We start from the raw sequence: 22,222 nt of genomic DNA on the forward strand, positions 1-22,222 counted from the left end.
ATGGTGATAAATGGAATGTGGTTACCAATGGCAACCGAGTACATATGACAGAGCTCAATAACTTTCATGGTATGGCATAAGAAGTGCACACAACACTGCAGTCTACCTCCAACCCAGTCAAAAGTATCTTTCATTTGTAATACGATGTGCTCATTACTGCCTTCGGTTTAATTAACAGACCGTTTAAAGATTTGCTCTCCAAGTGCCACACTATGGCAATAAAAACACACAACACTCACGGTTAGTGCTCTTTCTCTCTATCTATCTCTCTCCGATGCCTTGAGGGTACATGCACTTAAAATATCTACCACTACACTGACTAGTCATCAAAGCCACAGGTTAAATCTACAAGATATTTCATGATCCTGTCTGTTAATTAAAACCCACTGTACTAATAGACGGATTGTATGGAGAGCCACCTGTAACCTCCTATGATGAATGTACAGTGAGTGCTCTTCAGAGGTAATTTGTTTGCTCATAGAGACTCGTTACCAGGAAAACGCAATTTGATATGTGATATCGAAAGGTCAAAGAGAGTTATACCTACAAAATTTGCTGTCATAAAGCTAATAAAAAAAAGATTAAAATAAAAGGGTACTCTAAAAATAATGGGGTGGTTGCTTTCCCTTCAAATGGCTATAACATATTATTTTTTTTTTTTTTTTATGGAAATGTCGCTTTTCAGCGAAATTGATAGGTCATTGTCTATCACATTTTCACATCTATTCATTTAATATGTGTATTGCAAAAGTACTCGCAAATTATAGCTATGAAATGCAAGGTTTATCTCAAAAATGAGGTGGCACGGTTGGTTAGCCAAACCATATAGGAGTTAAATGGTTGCATCAGTGGTCCCAGAGTTGGAAGCTATTTCGTATCAACATAAAATGATTTAAAAGCAAAACACCTACCTACAAATAAAAACAGGCATAAGCATACAAATCAATCAATTTTAGGTATCTTACCGTTGGTATACAACATGCTACCCATTTCACATTTTTATATCCTTTTATACTCTGTACTTTGCTTTCAGATGGCTTAGATAATTCCTTTTAGGGCATCTGTTATGCCTTAAAGTGTAATTTATGCTCCGCTTACATAACAAACTTTATTAACAGAATGACTACATGGAATCCAAGAGTTTAAGTCACTCTTTACCAACAAGAAATTATTTTATTTCAGTACAGAGGGCAAAAACTGACAAAGGTAATATATTGACAAAGACAAACTGGGTGCTTCCTGTTCATAAAACCGCTTAGTTCTGACTTCGGCCACACTCTTCTCGTGGTTTATGCACTATTTATATTGCAGCACTTGTGGCACTGTTTTCTTTTAAAATGACTACTGCAAGGACATTGCAATGACAGTTGGTGTAACAAGTTGTTATTTGACGTTGCGAAGATCCAGATTACACCGGCTAATGTCAGATATTGTAAACAAACGTTTCTTTACTGTTTATTTGTGGGATACTCACATCCGTCTGAAAGCAGGAATGTAGAGATGTCAAGAAAGGGTGACGGTTGGCCAAGACTAAAACACGTTTCTCAGTCATGGTGCATTCCACATCATCATCTTGAATGATGGCGTGCTTCTTCAATACCTTGACTGCGTAGACCTCATCCGACTCTTTACGCTCCGCTAGCATGACCTGTTAGGCAAAGATGAGATATCAAATGACATTTTTTTTTTTTCATTTTCATTTCATTATTATTTATGACAGGGTGCTAGCTTGATCACATATTGCATCAACAACAGATTAAGCTACAATACTTTGTAGTATATGGGTGTTGACAATCAGCTTATTACTATACCATTCCTATCCTATGCACATTTTAGAAAGGGATAAAGCTAGCCTTGCCTTTTCCCTTCCTCCCTAATGACATTCAATCCTGCACCTTTGTTGTTCTTGAATGATAGTTTTTGCACATAAAAATAGAGTTTATATATGAAAGCCCCTGGTTTTCAATCAAGTGGCCCATAGATTTTAATTTCCAAATGTCCTAATAAACACTTTTTATACTTAATATATATAATATCTGATGTTAAAAACATTAGTCATAAACAGCTTGTAATAAGAAAACATTGGTTCAGATACTCCACACCCCCCCCCCCCTTTTTTCCCTCTTATTTTCTCTCTTTTTAAATCGTTTTATCAGTTTATTTGGAAATTTACCTGTGCAATAATCTGTAATGAATATGTTATGTTCAAATGTTGATAAGTACTCAGCTATCTGACATGATATTGACATGGAAACATCACTTTAATGTATTTCATTTTATTTTTCTACAATTTCAGTTTAAACACAGTTGTTGCTTGATTTAATGAACTTTGTTTCAGAACTAAGTTTGAACTACAAGTGAACTCAAGAGATCTTAGAAAACTATGACAAGGAAATAGCCACAGGGCGAATGGACTGTACATTTGAAAGCTGTAATATTTGGAATTGTCACACTGCTCACACATGTGGCCCCATTATTTACATCTTGGTATCAGGTGATTGCAAACATTTGTTAAACAACTACTGCAGACTTTTCTTCATAAGATAAACATACTTTAATCTAATAAAGAAAGCTTGCACTTAATATGAACTTTTACATGGCATTTCTGTAATCCCAGTATTGAGTTATCAGTCAAACCAATCTAGCATGTACTATTCTTGTAGGTCTAACTTGATATTTAGTTTCCTGTCAAGATTGAAACAGAAAGAGGAATTTACTATTAGAATGGTAAACTGGTGAACGGTGTTTGCTTATGCAGTAACCACGGTTATTGCGAAAATCAAATGCTGGATTTGCTTAAGCATCCTCATCAAAATCAGTAATGCCCAAAACTGCTTTCAAAAGCCTTCAAAACTTTTACACAGAGGTTGAATTATTCCTTCAAAACAGCATTGTTTTTGGATCGATGGTTGGATGTAAGGTAGCAACTCTTATCTTATACTGAAATTGAATATAATACTCCTATATAATAAAGTTTAGAATCAAAAATTAAATAGCAATTTCATCACTCTTTAACTTTCACTTTGCACCTAAATTTCTGTAAACCCCACCCATCCATGCTTAGTATCAGAGGAATTCAGAGAAATTATTTTGAAATATTTGGGCTCTATTTTAATAATCTCTCATCGTTTGATGTTGAATTTTCTGAATACAATGATCACACAACCCTTGTCTGCAAGTTTTTTCTGATCTGATCGCTGATTAAAAATTATTCATATTAAAATTGACGTCCATCTACCGAGAGAGCAGAAGAAGAAAAAAAACTGGGCTCAAATGTAAAGTCTGATTAATGTCAGTAACAACATTATAGGTGTGGCTCACAGTATATTGCAAACTTATATTGATGCTATGCACTTAACAAGCTGCCTCTGTAGGTTCTATTCAAACTGTGTCTAGCTACACAGGCACAGAAAAGCTTCCCATCTGAGGGTGGAATTTCTATGAAGAATTAGGTGAGTTTTGATGGTAGGACTAACATTTATGTCCAAATTTCTTCCTTGATCATAAGGCGGTGAGCTCTGTTTGTCATGATGAGTTAAAATATAATTTAGCTATATAATACTTGTTTGAATGTTGAGTTGATTGGAATTGAAAACTACTGTTATGTAATAATTACAAGACAAGATACTGGTGATATGCGATAGGTTCTCTCAACTAGGACAGGTGTATCCATGCTTGCACTAATATTAATGCATCTTTGACCATTTATTACTCCTAAATGGCCATTGACCACAGAAAATCAATAACATCACAAATGGTGAATCACTTAAATTATGATCAAGGTTTTTTTGTTTCATGATAATTTATGAAACGGTAAGAAAATTGCTGCCAAATGCTGATCAACGCGTAGGAGACATCAGTCACATTGGATGGTTAGTAAAGGTGTTCAAACATCAAAGGCAGCAACCATTCTCCCCTCTTCTCCCCTCACCTTCTCCTCTACCCTAACCTCACCTCTCCTCTACCCTCCCATTCTCCACTCCCCTTCTCAATTCTCCCCTCTCCTCCCAATCCCCACTCCCCTCCCCTTCTGCTCCCCCTCCCCCTTCCCTCCCCTTCTCCACTCCCCTTCTCCACTCCCCTTCTCATCTCCCCATGCCCTCCCAATCTCCACCCCTTCCCCTTTCTGATCCCACTCCCCTCCCCTCTCATTGCTACTCCCTTTTACCACCCCTCCTTCCTCTTCTACCTTACGAAAGATTGACTCATACAAGCTAGCTTGAAATTACCTTTCCAAAACTCCCTTTTCCTAGAACCTTGATGAAATTGAAGTCTCCTAGTTTGAACCTCCTGCTGGGTATCTTCTCCAGTTCTTCTTTCAGGGATGGGGTATATGAAGATGACCCCAAGTGGTGTCTCTGGTGCTTCCTGGCAAATTGAGCATCCTTCAAGATATCCTTCCTCTCGATCTCCTTTTCATCAAACTTTCCGCTTCCTTTTTGGTATAAGATAAAAACCCACAGTCTTCGTTTATTAAAGCTCAAAATGGTTAAGGCATCTTCAGAAAGGAACTTTTATAAATTCTCTGAAAGCATTTTAAATATATTGAAGCTATTACATGCACTAAAAATGGCAGCAGAGGACCAACAGGTTCATAAACTACAAGTTTGTAAATCATTGTAACCAGACACCAGCTTTAGAAAGGTAAATTTGTCTGCCAATTATCTATCTTCTACTCCAGAACAGATTTGCAAATGCTATCATTTCTATCCAATCCCATGAGCTAAAGATACAACATTGGCCATCTCTACAATAACCTATACCTCGCATACAGTATGTGATAGACTTCTGTTGAACAACTAACAGTGTCCGCCTTTGAAGAAAATCCACCTAGGATCAAATATCAGACCATAAAGTTTTATTTATATCAACCTCAAACAGCTAATAAAGCCTATTTTCTTTTATCTTTCTTTATTTTTGCCCCTTTCAGAGTTACCACAATTTTGATGTTCCTGCAAATATAAGACTTGTAGCAAGTCCAAAAACTGGACATCATTGAGCAGCTTCTGCTTTATATGTTTTGATATTTTCTTTATTCAATTTGACCGACAAGTTACGTACTCTACCAACTTGAACGAAGACTTTTAGAAGCAGGAGGTACAAAAGGCATTTCATGTGATATCATTGTGGTAGTTGTCATGTGATGAACTGCAATATGTCTCTTGTGGGTGGCGTCCAATATGAAAGTGGTTATCATGGGTAGCCTTGTTCCTATGAGTGCTATCAATCATGTAATAGACATGCAACTGAGAAAAAACATCAAGTATAAACTACTATTGTTAGTTGTCTTTTATTCGACCCACAAGATTGCTGTTGTGCAGAATCTGAAATGTTCTCATTTTATTCAACTACCCAGAGTTAAAAAAGTTCTAATGTCAACTCCTGACATTTTACTTTTCAATAAGTACTTGCAGATATTTAGACATGCTGAAGTCCTTTCTGATGTATCAGGCATTTCATGCAACATATACATATACAGATTGAACATATATATATATATATATTTAGATATATGCGTGTAAATATATATATCTGTCTATATATATATATATATATATTTATATATAATTTAAATTTCAAATAAATATATATATATCTATCTATACATACATCTATATATCTGTCTATATATATATATATTATATGTAAACATATATGATTAAAGGTCATCAATATCGCTCCCAAACATGCTCAAAAGTCAGATAATTGTCACCCAAACTTTTATTTCAACCGACATTTGGGCTGCTACTCTGAAAGTAGTTACCCACACTGAGAAATTTAATTGTCTCTTCTACCAATCCTAAATGTTTGGAAATAATACGGAGAATGTGAACCTCCAGAAAAAATCATTTTGAAAACTTCTAGTACCTTTTAGCGTGCGAAACTTTCGGGCCAACACCGATGACCTTTTAAATCAGACATGCTCATCTATGTGTGCAAATTCATATGTGCATGCAATAATCCAACAGTGAAAAGCATGCTCATGTAAGAAATGTTTATTTAGAACACAAATTGAAATGAAAGACAAAGGGAAGAAGAAAAAAAAAGTAAAAGTAAAAACGAAACGAAAAAGAAGCACCAAATCTGTACAGTTGCTCTACATATTTGCTATATTGATATGGCATTATTAAGCAATGAAGCAATGAGAGTTTAATAATATCAAAAATGACGGCCATGAAAATTCTGTATCATTCGCTGCATTATGGCAATCACTGATCACCAAACAAGTAAATTCCTTTCATTGTGCTGCAGTCTTTTTTTGGTGAACAGTTTACCGACCTTGCGATAAATAATGAACAACCTTGCCCTAGCTTCAGAAATCATCTTCAATCCTAATTTGGCCATGTTTTTTGTGGCACAATAGTGAAAGTGCATTTTAATCTAAGTGCTGGTTTATATAACTCACGAAACCATTGGAATACTTATTTTGCCCTGAAAAGCCGCAATTTCCCCTACATATTAACTGACTTTATACAGGGGTTGGGGGGGGGTTGGAATGGTGGGTGGGGTGAGAGAGAGGACTTAGAAAACCTTCAAAATCTTGCCTCGGTGGCACCTTTGCCATGTGTGTAATAAAACAGAAATGTTAGGAATAGCATTTGAAATCATCCATGAAATTCTACACTAAAATTCTATTCTAAACTAAAATTTAAGAACCCCCCTTTAACTCACCCCCCCCCCCCGGGACCTGTGCTCTTTTTGCAGTATTTCACCTTTTTAATGAAAATGGTATGCAATAATGGTAGCACAACTACAAATGATCTAAATTCTTACCCCAGCCATAATTTTATCTAACATATGGTTGCATATATGTGGTACACTCATTTTTTGGATATTGAATTGATAAAATTAAGCCCATTTCAACTTTAGATTTCAGACAATACAAGATCAGAACATCAATGAATTGAATTAGTGGAGACTGTGACACATATTTAGGGATCTAAGGTGACAGTTGGCAATCAATGGGTCTCGACGCAAACATTGGGTTGCAAATGATTTAATTTTGATTTGGGTTGCAAGATCCTTTAAGAAATTGCAAAAAGTTTTTCCTTTCTTATCTTTTGAGGAATGATCTGATTACCGGATACGGTGGAACCAATCTCATGGTTGCATTGAACATTGCTTCTTCAAGCCAAGATCAATACACTTGTATCAATGAAGCAAACCAACCATCACATTAGCAACCGTATTAAAGTGGCATTGTAATTTTTTTTTTTTTGGGGGGGGAAGGGAGGGGGTGGGAGAGTAATGATCACTGGGTCTCAGCTGAATGCCAAAATTTTGGCCGGCTTCTTGGCCTAAAATGATTGCAGGTCACTGATTTAAAAGATGCTGATACAACTTTATCATTGTGTTTAATTATGAACAAGCAGAATATCCTAATATTAATATTCTAGAATAACCAAGAAAACTGCGGAAGGTGAGCCAAAAAAAAAAAAAAAAAGTTTTCTTTGATTAACGCACAAAATGCAAAAAATGATTATTGTCATGTCCTATCAATGTGTTAAATCATGCTTGAATATGAAAAAATGATCATAAAGCAATAAAAAGTTGCCAGAGCATATACAATGTTGCATTATTCAATACATTTTAAGCAGGCTTTAACATTAATTCTGCCTTTTCTCCCCAATGCTATGGAATTGAAGCAACAGGACAGGGTGAGGGGAGGGGAGGGGAGGGGGGATAAGGGAAGGTGGAGTGAAAAAGAAAAGAGAGAAAGAATAAGAGACCAAATACAAGTACTACTAGGGAGAACTCAAAGCAAGTTGAACGGACAGTATCACACTCAATGCTGTTCCCGAACATATAATTCTTAGTTCAAGTGAGGGCCTTGCTACTATGGAAGTCACCTATTATCTAGTAACCGTCATATGCAAATCCACACCTTCTAGAAATAATGCGGTCTGTTGTAGGAAAGCTTGTAACTTATCATGACAACTAGTTTTACATATTTGTATCTCACAGATTTTGAAATGTTAATATAATATCTTGACAATTTAGAGACCACTTCTTTCTTAATAGGCACACATTTTATTACCTCTGATGCCCCAGCATGGTTACAAAACCACCAGTGAGCCAACTTCATCTTTATGCTTCTTGCAAGTAATCCTATTACCTTGGATCCATCTCCCTTAGCTCTACCCTAACCGCCCACTTTCCCCCTCACAAACAGAATGAACAAATAAAATGGCCAAAAAAACAAAAATTAATACTAAAGCCTCCCTGTTTCTCCTGGATCCTTGACGCATTAACCTTTCAATCTTCCCGCTGCAAACATCAACAGGATGCATTTTATAATTTTGTTGTTTTCCCCTTTCTTTTTTGTTTTGTGTTGGAAGGCCCACACTTTTACTTGGAAGCTATGAAGCTATCTAACAATCAAGTGTTTTCAATCCAATCAGGAAACATCTTTTCTCTTTTTTTGTTGCCTATATTCATCTGTCATTCAGCAGATATTAAATCCTATCTATTTTCTAGTAGATTATATCACACATTTGAATCATCCACCTTTTTTAATACCTCAATAATCAACCATCCAACAAATATCAAGAGATAAACACCATTTTTGTGCCCCCTTCTTCTTATTCTTCTTCTTCTCCCTTCAAAACAAAAATCATATTTCTACTTTTTAATTTACTGGAAGTTATACCACCTAAAGGTTAGTCACTTTAAGGTCTGCATAACAACTCTTGTTGTATTTTGACAGTACAAAGCTTATCAATAACCTGGAAGGTTTTTCAAGATTCCTCCCACTGATCTCCTATTTTGAAGTCCATTTTACTATGAGTCACTTTGCATCACCGTCAACACCGCTAAACACACATGGGGTTCTGTAATATTACTAGTATCTGAACAAAACCCAACTTCACCGCGCTACTTCGTTAATCTGGAGAACTGGTTTCTATCCGGTTTTGATTTCTCGCGAGTATATTTAAAGTTGACCTACCTTGACCACAGTTTTTCCTTATTCTACTTTTTTCTCGATAACCCATTCAATGCACCGAGAGCCTAAAAACCGTAAACAAGCTCCTATTTACACACTCTCCTCAAATTCTGTTTTTGGCTAAAAATAACCACTTGGAAGAGAAGAGATGAGAAAAGAATAGATGATGAGCAAAAAGAGAGAGAGAAAAAAAGAAAATAAGAGAAAAGATAAGAAAAGAAGAGAAAAAGCAAGAGATATAAGGAGAGAGAGAGGGAGGTGGAGAGAGCGCTTTCTGAATATACACCCACCTGAAACAATCCCTATGACCTCCAGTGGATAAAGTCTAGCTTTTATTTTGCTCAATTTGACTTTCAGTTCACCCCTCATTTAGTTTCATCTCTGGCAATAATAGAGTGGTTCAAGATGAAGGGGAAGGATGTTAGAGGAAATATCGGGTGGATTGATTGGAGAATGACGTTTCAAAATTGTTTGTTGGCACGGCTGGAGATTTAGGGTTTCGTTTGCTGAGAGTGACGACAGCAGAGAACGTACGGTTTATGATGACACTTCTGTTTTACAATATTCTGCCTTTAGTGATATCTCGCAGCTAGGAAAGACCTTTTAAATGAAGGAGTCAACATGCCTTCCAAGAATTACTGAGTATTTAAGCTTCTTTGTTTGATAGATAATATATCTGTGCTATAGTGTGTACATAATTCCCATCCAATTTGGTTCCATTGTTTGTTTTCATGAAGAAAAAAAAGTAAAATTTTTCTATTGCAAAAAGTTACGTGCTCTCGAAACGAAAACCTCTGGAGTGTGTCAAGACATTTAAAAGTTGCTGGGAACATTTTGATCGCAACCAAGCTAATGTACTGTTATAGTTTATGATTGTCCTTCAAATTGAAGAGGAACGAAGCATGTCATAATAAGAGTCTTCTTAAAGAAATTTGTAAGTGAAAAAGGCAAAATGAGAAAGCATCTTCACTATTATAGTTAAGCACCATTTACAAAAAAGAAATATAAAATCTGAAATTGGGACTGTATTTACTAATTATGCCGAAATAGTGGGAGGTGATGTCTTGGGTATTTTCCATATTGCATGAATGAAATCTGTGAAGACCAAAAAACCTCCACTTTTGCTCATCTTTGCAGTCTAGGTGTTGAATAGCCAAAGGAGAAATCAAGTCTATTTGCTGTCTAAGGTCAGTCGGTTTGACGTGAAACAAAATATCTGCATACCAACGTCAAAGTAACCATGTTAACAATAATTCCATTTTTACAGAATTGAGGTTTACTTGTGAGAAAAAGGTGGGATAACAAGGGATGTGTTTGAGAAATCAAAAAGACTTACAAACTCAGTTTACTAACCACATTTGAGGTTAACCCACTATCCTCCCACTTATAAAAAAAAAAAAAAAATTGCACCCAAACAACAAAACAAAAATGGCTCCATCTTGATTATGTCAGTGATACAAAATACAAAGGAAAACGCTGCTTTGAAACCAAACTAAGATATATATGATCTGCTTGCCCGACTAAGCTGCAAGTCAGGACACTCGCAGGGCAAAGCTAAGTTATAGTCTGTGTATATATGTGAGCTCCGCACGTAAGTAGCAAAACAACGGTTAATATGCTTCTTTAGTAAATGCTAGCTATCGTCGACAACGGGTGTTAGTTTTCTATCTACAGGGATTGTGTGAGTGTAGTGGCTGTTATATACCATGCTATGGGTGGGTGTAGCAGAATCTGGCAAAGAATGCTTCAAGATTTGACCCTACCTGTATTGTCCTTAGGCCGGGCTTTACTATCGGGTGATTGGAAGTAGTCTGATATGGAAGGCTACACATGAGGGAAATTTTAGTAGTAGACAGGTCAAGCAAATAAAGAGGATAACAAAAGATTAGAACACATGGCCGCATGCAGGAAGAGAAAAATTCAACAAAGAAGAAGAAGTCGAAGAAAAAAAAAACAATGTGGAAGACAACCGGCATTGTGGTAAAATTATACGAGGGAAATACACACACACACACACTCACTAACAAATATAAAAAAATATAGCAGAAGACCAATTTCACAACATTTGAATGTGATGGCAAAATGTGTCCATGCATATGACTCATGAACGTGGGGGAAGGTTTCGGGATAATCCAAATTGAAATCTCTTCCTTTCTGATGGAATCTTTAGCAATTTAGAATAAGAGTTTGCTGCCTAATAGTCACTACACATTTATGAAAAAAGCAATCGTTTCTTGATTTGACTCTTGCAAATGAAAAAAATTTTGGAAACAGACTTTCACCACAAAATGGTATGTATCAAGAAATATTTGGGATCATGGTACAAGGAAAATAGTCATCTCCTTGTGTGTTTGCATCTATTTTGTTTGGGAATGTTGCAGGATGGAATATCCAGACAAATTCTGTGATAGGCTAAACAGATCTTGTAATGTTACACAACAAGACAGAATTTGAAAAAAAGACTTCCCTGGAGAATCTGTTTTGGTTTCTCTTTGTGCTGAACAAACAAGCATGTTTAATTTCAAAACTGAAACAGTTAATACAAAAGACAAGTGCAATTTCATTCTCTGGGTATGTTCACTAAAAACAAACTCACTAATAACAACGTACATACTCAATAAAAGAAATAAAAAAATAAAAAAACCATTAACAGAAAGCATTAAAACAGGGGTGCAACCTAACATTCTATAGGGGCAACATCTACAACTACATTTTCAACTTGCTAATAAAATTCAACACTAATAAACCACTTCAAAATGAAGAAAGCAGGATGGGGGGGGGGGGGGGGTTATACAGAGGAATGCACCCAACATCAAATTCACAGAGAATCTTTGCTACCAGCCAGTGAATGAGAAGAAACATGCTGGAGAAGGTGTTAAGCTAAATGACCGCCACCGAGTGGTAGCTGCCACAACGACAATCTTCACTGATTGGGTGTGGTCATCGTCATTACCTGCCACGCCCGGCACGTGTGCCTGGTCTTCGTCCGTACCGTCAGAAATGACCGGCTAATAGAGTACAAATCATCGGACAAGTTGTGAATGGATGAGACATGGATGTTCACTATCTTAACACTATAGCTATCCTCATATCAAAGCAAATTTTTTTTTTAAATGACATCCATAATGGACTTGCATCAACTCCCTTATAAAGTGCACAAACTGTGTGTAAAGCTGATTAAAAATAATATGAAGTGAGCAAGTATAACAAACGACAACTGAACAGTGACTAATAAACGCCATGGGCAGTTACTCGTTACTCTTCCTGGAGTGGCGCTATATAAATCAACATTATTATTAATAAATACTGCACTCTATTCAATTTTATACAGCTAGTATCTTAAATATTAGACTCTTTCAGAGGTCTTTTCAAAGGAAGATAAAAAAAAAATTATTTGCCTTTAAAAAATAAGGATAATAATATTCCTTTAACCTTTCTGTAATGTTCAAACATTGGAATCAATAGACCAAATCATCCATGCTATCACTTGTGTACAACCTATGTTTAGTCTCATTACTTTGGTCAATAACAGTTTTTGTGTTAGTTCCAATTCTGTTCTTTTATTTATTTATTATTATTATTTGGTTATTCATAGTGCATAAAGCAAGTTAAGGTCTCCACTAGTTAACTAGATACTGTATATATCTAATCTTTTCCTAGATCTGTACACACATTATATACTTAATTATCATGGTTGTCATTACATACTTAATTGTCATATCCCATCAACTCAGTTTGAAACAGACAGCTATGGATAAAATATTTTAAAATTCATACAAAATCACAAAATGAGATGAAGACATGAAATTTCAGTATGGATAGAAACAATGATTGCAGGCCATTGCTTGCCTCTGTTTTGCTATCTTGCTAGATGACACCAGACCCATGAATGGGTTTCACATGGAGAAAAGGAGGGTGGGGGAGAGGTAGGGGGCAGGGCATATATGCCTATCCACAAGATCACATGTTATGCAACAAGCTATCCAAGTAGACTGGAAACATCTCCCATTATCATGTAAGGCCATCTGCTCATCATTTGTTCAAATGATCCAAACTTGGACACCAAAATAAATCGACTGATCGTGTTTTGGGACATTTTTGGCAGACCCCTTTGTTTCAATGCAAGGCTCATTGATTTGTGGTCCAATTTCAAAAGGTAGCAAAGTCAGTATACAGACTTACAGACAAGATAATTTTGTTGTATTTATCTGAGGTTGGGTTGGGAAGAGGGAAGGGAAAGGGGGGGGGGAATATTCCCAACCCAATGGATCTGTAACATGATTTGGGATGGATAACATTCACAGATCTATACTGTTGATTGAGAGGCACAGACAAAGAGCAAATTAAGGAATAATGATAATATTTAAGGAATTATCTTTGTCAGGAGAAGTATGACGTACCTTCTTTCTCCGTACAGAGAGTTTGTCTCCTGTCTGCCCTAGTAACGAGAGGGCATCTGCTAGTTTCTTGGAGTCAATTCCACAGTTTGGTGCCACATTGTTTTCACACCTCTTGTGTATATTCATCTTGCAAGCTGTAACGAAAAAGGACAAGAAAAAAAGCCACATAGCTATAACGCATACGTATCAGCAAAGAAACCTGATGGTGGGAAGGGGGAGGGGGTGGGGGAGGGGGAGGGGGAGGGGAGAGGGGGGTCAGATGAGATTCTGCACTGATCTAATCTCATGTGAAGGCAACATTTTCATAAAAAGGTGGGAAAGTAAGATTGATTGGATTGGAAATTAGGCAAACTAAATATGGCAACAGAGGACGCTTGTCAAACTTTAGGTGAAAGAGGAAGTTAAAGGTGAACTTACGACTGCATTGTAGACCTTGTTTAAACATCCCATATAGTAGGGATCCACAGTGGTCACAGAATGTTGGCTTCTTATAACTATGGACTTCAAATCGATGCGGCATGTTGATACTGAACCTCTGCGATAGAGGATCCTGGTTGTTCTGAGAGAAGGACGGTGAAAGACTTTTGGTAAAATATGAAAGTTGGAGTCTTGACATTGACACAAGAATTACTTAACTGCTTTTATTTCAGAAGCAAAAAGGGAGAGAGGGAGTTTCTTGTAAATGACAAACATGTGGGTATTGAAATATGAAAGTTGATACAATATAAAATAATCATAAATTTAATAATTACTTTTTAATTGAGCTCCACAACATTTAAACTACCAAATTGAAAGTTTGAAGATTTGCATGCATGAATATGTCCTGGTTGTTCTGAGAGAAGGACGGTGAAAGACTTTTGGTAAAATATGAAAGTTGGAGTCTTGACATTGACACAAGAATTACTTAACTGCTTTTATTTCAGAAGCAAAAAGGGAGAGAGGGAGTTTCTTGTAAATGACAAACATGTGTGTATTGAAATATGAAAGTTGATACAATATAAAATAATCATAAATTTAATAATTACTTTTTAATTGAGCTCCACAACATTTAAACTACCAAATTGAAAGTTTGAAGATTTGCAATGCATGAATATGTCACAATGGTGGACACAGATTAGGTCTAGAAAGTCATCCAGCACTGAACATCAAACAGAACTGAAAGAATTTTTTTCTAAATATATTGCTGGCTTGTGTCCACCATACCTCTTAAATGTTTAATCCCACAATAGCTCAAATTGATTTCTTTCTTTTTGGGTAGGAGTGGGAGGTGGGGGGGGGGGGGGAGGTACCATCACTTGCAACTGGAATAACATTATTTAAATTAGAGCACTAATGGTACAGAGACTTATACCCTCAGTGGAATCACACTCAACATTTTGTGTATAGAGACCGGTAGAGACCAGTGACATGAATATCAAATGACCCTACAGAGGAGGACTTGGTCTTCTGGTTCTGAGCACACCAAAGCAGCTACTATATATACTCAACATTCCCTCATATAAGTAACATTTATGTTTATAAGGATTTACACTTGTCCTTATTCTAGTTGTCAACCTTTAACCCCTGTCTCTCAACTGACCCTTAACCTCACAATCACAAGGAAACCTCAACAGCTTATTTATGGATTCATTTCATGAAGCTGCAGTATGCAACAAGAATAAATATACAGTATTTAAAACTAATCTGTATGCTGGTATAAACTACAAAGAATTTGAAAAGAAATACAATGATTTCTTTTTGTTTTGTTTTTTCAACCAGCATATGAGATATAGATACACATTAAATTTGATGGTACCTCGGGAAAGAGTTTTTTAAAGGGGAAACAACATGCCACTATACTTTGGGTTCAACTTATTCTCTCATAAGATTGTTCGAATTTTGATGATATATTTTTGTACGAAAAGACCCACTGAGGCCTCCATAGACTACTGATGCATTCCCAAAACATTAATGTCTGCTGCTAAGAAATGCCTGAGGTAATTAATCTCTCTGTAGAGAAAATGTGACAACCAGTTGAATATTCATACACTAAAAAGGAATTTACTGTATGACCTTATCTCCATAGTAACAACAAGCTTGTTAACATCTGTTGCTTTGATTTATAACATTCATAAATATCACAAACTATGGTATTGCATGTGTAGTAGGTGCTGCTCTCAAAATGACAAGCTTATAGCATTACTTGGCACATTATGTGAAGTATAGATTTAAATAGCTTATGATCACTTGACTTAAGAAAATCACACATCTATCTGTTAGCAACTAATACAGCCAATGCACTGTATATATACTGAAAGATTCCCACTTTGAAATTTTAGTTTTTTAAAAGATAACCCAAACCATACATGGTTCTCATTTGCTGAATTTTACAATCTGAACCTTTTGAGTGTTAAAAGTACATTTAGTGAAGTTTCATATGTTGTATGCTATAGTTGACTCTAAGTACTTAAAATTGTTAATGTTATTATGGGCCAGAGTTATGGCAACATAAAACTTCTTTGCACGGCTACCATGGGGATATATGGACGAGGTAAGCAAAAAAGTGACCAGGAAATATATCATTAATACACAATATTGTCTACAAGTTATAAGTTTGAACTTGGTTAAGATATAAAGACTTTGGACACATATATATGCAAACACACATTTAATATTACGAATTCTCTTCCAATCTGTTGTGGTCTAAGTTGACATTCATAATTTCTGGTGTGATTTTGAAGTATATTAAACTGATCAGAAGACATCTAATGTGCCTTTATAAATGTACATGTGCAAATGGTTCCATCAGATTGTTGCAAGTTCAACCCAAAATGCAGCTTTTAGGCCATTTAATTTTTACAAATACTTGGATATGCTAAAAAGAGACCCATGGTAGTTACAATCATCGGGCTGTTTCAAATAAACACATTATTAACTCTGAAACAAAATGCAGTAATTTTGATATCCAATCTATTTAATGTGATGTACTATATTCCGTTTGTCATTTTCAACAAATTGCCTATAATTTTATCACATTTTTGGGGTCACACTGTGAGGTATTGGTGGACAATTAAGAGCTATTTAACAGATAGTACTTTCACGTTCCTTTTAAGGAAACGCAAAACCCAACCATCATATTTTAGCTAATATGACAGATATCTTTGTGAAGAACAACTCCCCCTGACACATAGATGGGTCAATAATTAAATAAAAATACTCAGCAGTTATTTTTACAACGCTTAAGCGACCACAAATTTGGGAGAAGCCCGCAATGGCTTATGGATTACAACTCACACATCAGTTGGCTTCCAATTCAACATTTTAACTCAAATTTGGAATCTTTTCAATTTAAGAAAGTCATTTTGGATGGGAAAACCGTAGATTGCTCTTGGATGAAAAACCCACCTTACTATGACCCGGCCGGGTATCGAACCCGGAACCTCCCGATTGCTAAGCCTCATTGCTTCGAATGCCACCGCCTTTATCCACTGGGCCGGCACAGCACCGGTTAATTGCCATTTCTTTCAATATCTTTCCATCAATGGTTAGGTACATGGAAATGCCACATTGTGATAAATTCCCCAATTCTGTCCTACAAACAACTTTTAAGTGTTTCAGAGAAAGGGAGTCATCCTTCTTTCCACAATTAGTGTTGATGTTGAAACATACTGTAGGTAATAATTCTACAGGTGGGCATGTGTGTATGTGCGTATGTTTGCGTGTATGTATAATTGTCATGGCTGCAACTTACAGTGTGTCTATACGTGGAGCCATGAATGTCAATATTACTCTGGAAATACCCTCAAAAATGATTACTTACAGAATGAGAGAATTATTTGGTCAGGTTAATAATATCTGGTTAGCAAATAATGTAAATTCAATCAAATTAAGGAGAAAATGACTAGCTATACCCTGGATCAGTGAAAGTATTTGCTGACTCACTTCACATCACAGGGATGGTAGCACCTATCTATACGTAATACCTATTAATGTACACAACGGCATATCAACATATTCTCATACCTATAATACAAACACTGCAACGGCTCTCAGTTAGCTGTTTATATACAGTGTACAAACTCTAGAAATCTGTTGTTTTTTTTGTGCACATATTCAGCTGTTTTTTTTTTCACTCAAAAGACATGGTCCTTATTAAAATTGTTTAGTTTGAAAATTACAAACATTTTAAAAGTTTACTTAATAATTTCCTTAGTATTACTGTGACTATCACGTCATCGTTTGTACTCACAATCATACATCCCATTCCAGTGATCATCTAACATCTGACAATACATACCATATAAACATTACCATGATTCTTTGTGCATGTATACAGACAGAAGTCTTTCTAGAAAAGTGTTAATTCACGCCAAATTTTACCAGTCACTTTTACATTTGAAAAGTCTCCTACTTGAAAGCACTTTTTTAAACAAATCCAAAACAATTTCCTCATGAGGTAACAATTCCTATCCAACCATTTGTTTTGTACACTTTCAACATATAAAAGCTTGCAGTTTTGGTAAACTTTCCATGATATCAGGTATCAATTTATCATTTCCTCGATAAAACCGACAAAATGAGTCTAGATAAACTGTTCATTTTTAACACACTGAGGGAAAACTTCTTCACGGGCATAACTATCAATATGCAGTAGGGATATCGAGAAAGCATGTTATCCTTGACTATTGGTTAATATTAACCCTAACAACATAACCACTTATGCTCATTGAAAATTAAGGCAAATTTCCCATCCTCACACCCGCTTCCCTACCCCCTTAGGAGTTAGGGGCACGGTTGATGGACAGAACACAGTTGTAAAAACATGTCCAAATGCAGAGACCAGATAATTTAACCTTAAACATTTATACAACTATATTATGTAGGTTTATATTTACGAAGTGGTTAATTGTATACTTACCTCTTTCTTATCAAAGTGCCCCGGACATTTTGTTACCACTCCTACATGGCATCGTTTATGTACGACTAGTGTGCAAACTGTCAGGAAGGAAGGAGAGATATGGAGAAGTTGATGAGGATGAAAGTTAACTAGAGCACCAAAAGGTGCAGTATCTCACACCAGATTTATCGTTGGACAAGTGTGTCTCAATGAATGAACCTATGGATGCCAAAACACAAACAAATTTGCGCTCCAGCATTCTTTTAAAACTTGGCCGCCTCCAGACACAACCGGAGACAGCCGAGTGATTGACTTGATGATGCGTTCTTAGTTGTATACTGCATTCTCTTAGTTTCGTGTGGCGAGATTTTGTGTAGTATGCACATACAGCGTTAAGCCTACATCTAATTTAGGCTAGCCTAGCTGTACGAAAATAGGGGTTCCCATCCTACCATCATACTAAGTTACACTATAGACAAGATTTAACCCACAAATCTTGGGGAGATTTTTTGTTTCGTCCTTTGCAATGCGATTGCTTGATTTGGTGATGTTTTTCACTTTCTCTGAGTTTCAGCGGCCATGTGAAACCATATATGCAGACCTTGAAATTTGGGCTATTTAATATCTAAAATGCCAGTGGATTTCGCAGTCTAGCAAACAAACAGCCACTTTCATTGTTCTGTCAGTGGACACACACACATGATAAGTTGGTTAACATTCATCAGTCAAAAACTCAGTGCCGTTTCTGTACCCAACAAAAAGTCCTATATTACTGCTTAACATCAGCAAATATTATTGCAAGGGCTGCTCTCATAATGCCTACATACAGTGATTGATGTATGTAGTCATTTGGGAAAATACCAGTGAGAACTTGATTTTACCCGGTACATTGCATTTTGAAGCATGTGGCTTAAATTGTGAAATTGTAAACCTCATACTTATCAACGAGTTTCAACTCACACACTGAGGATAATGTCATCAATACCCAGTTTCGGTTTTTGTCTTGTATTTTTTTAATCCTGTAACAGTTTAACGGAATAGAAGATATATAACAGTGTGTCTGTTAGATTACAGTAGCTGGGATGAAGAGTATCAGATATTACTCATAATCCAATGTTTCAAGTCTTGTTTAATGATGCGGGTATATACACATTTGTACACGTTTATATAATACCCAATATCTACGGCTGCCTCATGTACTGTGATTACCTTGGTAACGATCGACACGATCGGTACAAAATACTGTAGACAGTATTTGACTCATACTCATGTCATTGTACAATTTCAGGGTTTTTATGTGTGCACTTTAAATTTCATTTCCATGCAGACAGAATTTTCACCGTCCAGCAGCCGAGACTTACTCAATCACATCTATGTGGAATCGTACAGAAGCAAAAATGGTTCTTACAATAAGTCATGTTTTCAAGGTTTGTTTTGTTCCAGAATTTTGGGGGGAAAATGTTACTATCTGTAAAGTTTTATGACATAGACCTAGCTATATGAACCAAATGATACTTAACTAAGCTATCTCTTTATCTACAGTTAAAGGCCACTGTCAAATTATATCGTCCAACATTTAAAACTGTAACTAGCCATAAAAGTAATTTCAAAAGTCCTTGACGATAACCGGAAAAATCCTGTAGACAATTTGTGTCTCTTTTCTTTGGTATAACTGATGCACATGCACCGGATACGCAGTCATCCTATTAAGTCCAAGGTCTTTGGTTACGCCTACAAGAGTGTAAACAACACGTTTCCATCAAACCTGCTTACAATTTTGACAGCAGAACACTGCGCAAATGGAGGTTTTGAACCAAAAGTGGAAGGAATACACCTTGAAAATAAACCTAACAAAATAACATTTTTTTCCCCCCCATTAATACATTAGAGAGATGAGAGATAATCAATGCATGTACCGTAAAACTCATCTCACTCTCAGTACAAGTGAGAACACAAGATGAGCATGTGATACAACTCTTCAAAATGACTTGAAATTATTGTCACAGAAATACTAAAAGGATCATTGGACTTCTGAATCAGAGAACTTTATGCATACACTGCCCCAGACTGCTGAGTTCTATGTGTACGATATGACTGTAGTTTTATAGTACTATACATTATGAATTGCATTACATTTATTGAACTAAGGATTCACTTCTAGCAACCGTAACATATACTCACAGCCGTTGGTTTCACATCACTAGATATTTCAACATATGACTAATTCCTGTATGGTTACTTGCTGTGAAATATTTGTACAGGTACAGTTAGTAATAATGAACCTCATAAAAAGTTGTGAGATATCTGGATTTATTTTTGATGTTACTTATCACAGCCATGATAGCTAAGGGGACTTAATGAAGCAAATATATAATCACATGAAATTAAAGAGCATGACACTTTTGTTTTTCTTAAATAGTTTGCTTCTTTTTTCTTTCTAATATTATAGTTCCTTCAGTATCAATTAAAGCTAGGAGTAGAAATTTGATCTCTTTGTTAATACATTGTGAAATTTGATAACATTATCTTATAGATACAATTGACTCCAATAACGATAGAAAGAAAAAGCGAAACTGTTTGGCAATATTGTTTCCTTTCCTGCAGATCAGGCCTGCCTGTACATTATAGACAATTGGGAGAGTTCAATACATGACACAATCCATCAGCATGTGTTATGTTATTTGTAGTACACCTTTCTCAAAGTCTGCAGACATTATGCGGGACTTCAATACACATGTTAATATATATGCATATATGCATCTGGGGTTGCAGATCACACAAAGCATGACAGCCATATATATGCTGTGAAAGCAGCATACTCTACCATCAAAAGCATCATGCCAGTACTACATGCTATCATAATAACACTGTCATTGAATTAATCTACTGATTTATCTCTTATTTGAAACTGAGGGATGGTTCTCTCTACCCTCAATTGCACTCCCAATAGGTTTTTGCTTGACTACACACAGAATAATACATGAATTCAGAATATAGCTGAGCCATAGTGTAGCTGGCCTCCCTTTCCAGAACTTGACACAATCTTATAAATGTGCAATTTTTCAATGAAATAAACTAACCAGTTGTTTACAGACAATATTTTCAGTAGATTTCAGTATTTCTGAAGGCCGCAAGAAAAGAAACAGACATTTGTAAGAGGCAATTGTAAGAGCAGAACTATTGTATTTTTTGCATTATTTGATATAAAATGATTGCTTGTGATTCATCCAAACTCAATCTTAACTGTGGTTGCTTGCCCATTTTGCAAGTCTTTAGTGTGCTCACATCTTCTGGAGTTCAAATTTCAAATATCAGTTTTTACCATCAGAACCAAAAATGACTCAACCTACTGACAAATACCCAGAACTAGAGAATGAGCTCATACTGACACTGACTGCTATGTGTTAGAAAATGTTAGAGAAATTATATCTAGTGTAACATCCAAATATGTGATAACAGATGAAGGATAAGACCTAGGCTTATACTTTGTAGTGAGTCTTATATGATAGGCTATTGCGATAACTTTTAACATACTGTATATAAACCTTTCCCATAAGGCTAAATTGCTAAGACTTTCAATGGATCTAAATAATTCCAACTGAATCGCATCGCATCTAGCCTTTCACATAACTGAAAATAAGTTATGAATAGTATGAAATATTAAATTATGAAATAATGAATACAAACTGGGATTTTCTTACCTTGACACTGGTAAGCTTGCTTCATTAGCCCCCTGAGAGAGAAAACAAAGAATTGAAGAAAGTGATACTTGATTACAATCAAACAATAACAACACAATGACCAACATGGCAATTACCATTAAACCTGAAATATATCTTATATACAGGAAAAAAAAACTGTTATGAAAGAGAGTTGCATAAATCTTATGACACAAAATCATTTGAAAGGGAGCATACCCAGAAAAAAAAGATGAAATATTTCAATAAGACAGTAGTGAATCATTCACTTTGTTTACTGTAAGTGAAATGTTTTGCTTTTGTT

At 35.8% G+C, this 22,222-nt stretch overlaps 1 protein-coding gene across 2 annotated transcripts in view; it reads right to left on the reverse strand.

Annotated features, from left to right (window-relative positions):
• The window catches only part of LOC139971160 (protein kinase C epsilon type-like), a 97,903-nt gene that overhangs the window by 14,748 nt on the left and 60,933 nt on the right, over window positions 1-22,222 (reverse strand). The window contains exons 4-10 of one of the 2 annotated variants that reach the window (XM_071977397.1): window positions 21,922-21,953; window positions 18,242-18,318; window positions 13,762-13,903; window positions 13,345-13,478; window positions 10,708-10,768; window positions 4,230-4,435; window positions 1,475-1,648 (exon numbers count right to left, since the gene is read on the reverse strand). In XM_071977397.1, coding sequence (XP_071833498.1) covers window positions 1,475-1,648; window positions 4,230-4,435; window positions 10,708-10,768; window positions 13,345-13,478; window positions 13,762-13,903; window positions 18,242-18,318; window positions 21,922-21,953 — 826 coding nt within the window. Of the gene's footprint in view, window positions 1-1,474; window positions 1,649-4,229; window positions 4,436-10,707; window positions 10,769-11,897; window positions 11,953-13,344; window positions 13,479-13,761; window positions 13,904-18,241; window positions 18,319-21,921; window positions 21,954-22,222 lie in introns of both variants that reach the window. The other variant, XM_071977398.1, reaches the window with a different exon arrangement.

This window comes from Apostichopus japonicus, chromosome 8 (genome assembly GCF_037975245.1).
Source record: "Apostichopus japonicus isolate 1M-3 chromosome 8, ASM3797524v1, whole genome shotgun sequence".
NCBI lineage: Eukaryota > Metazoa > Echinodermata > Holothuroidea > Aspidochirotida > Stichopodidae > Apostichopus > Apostichopus japonicus.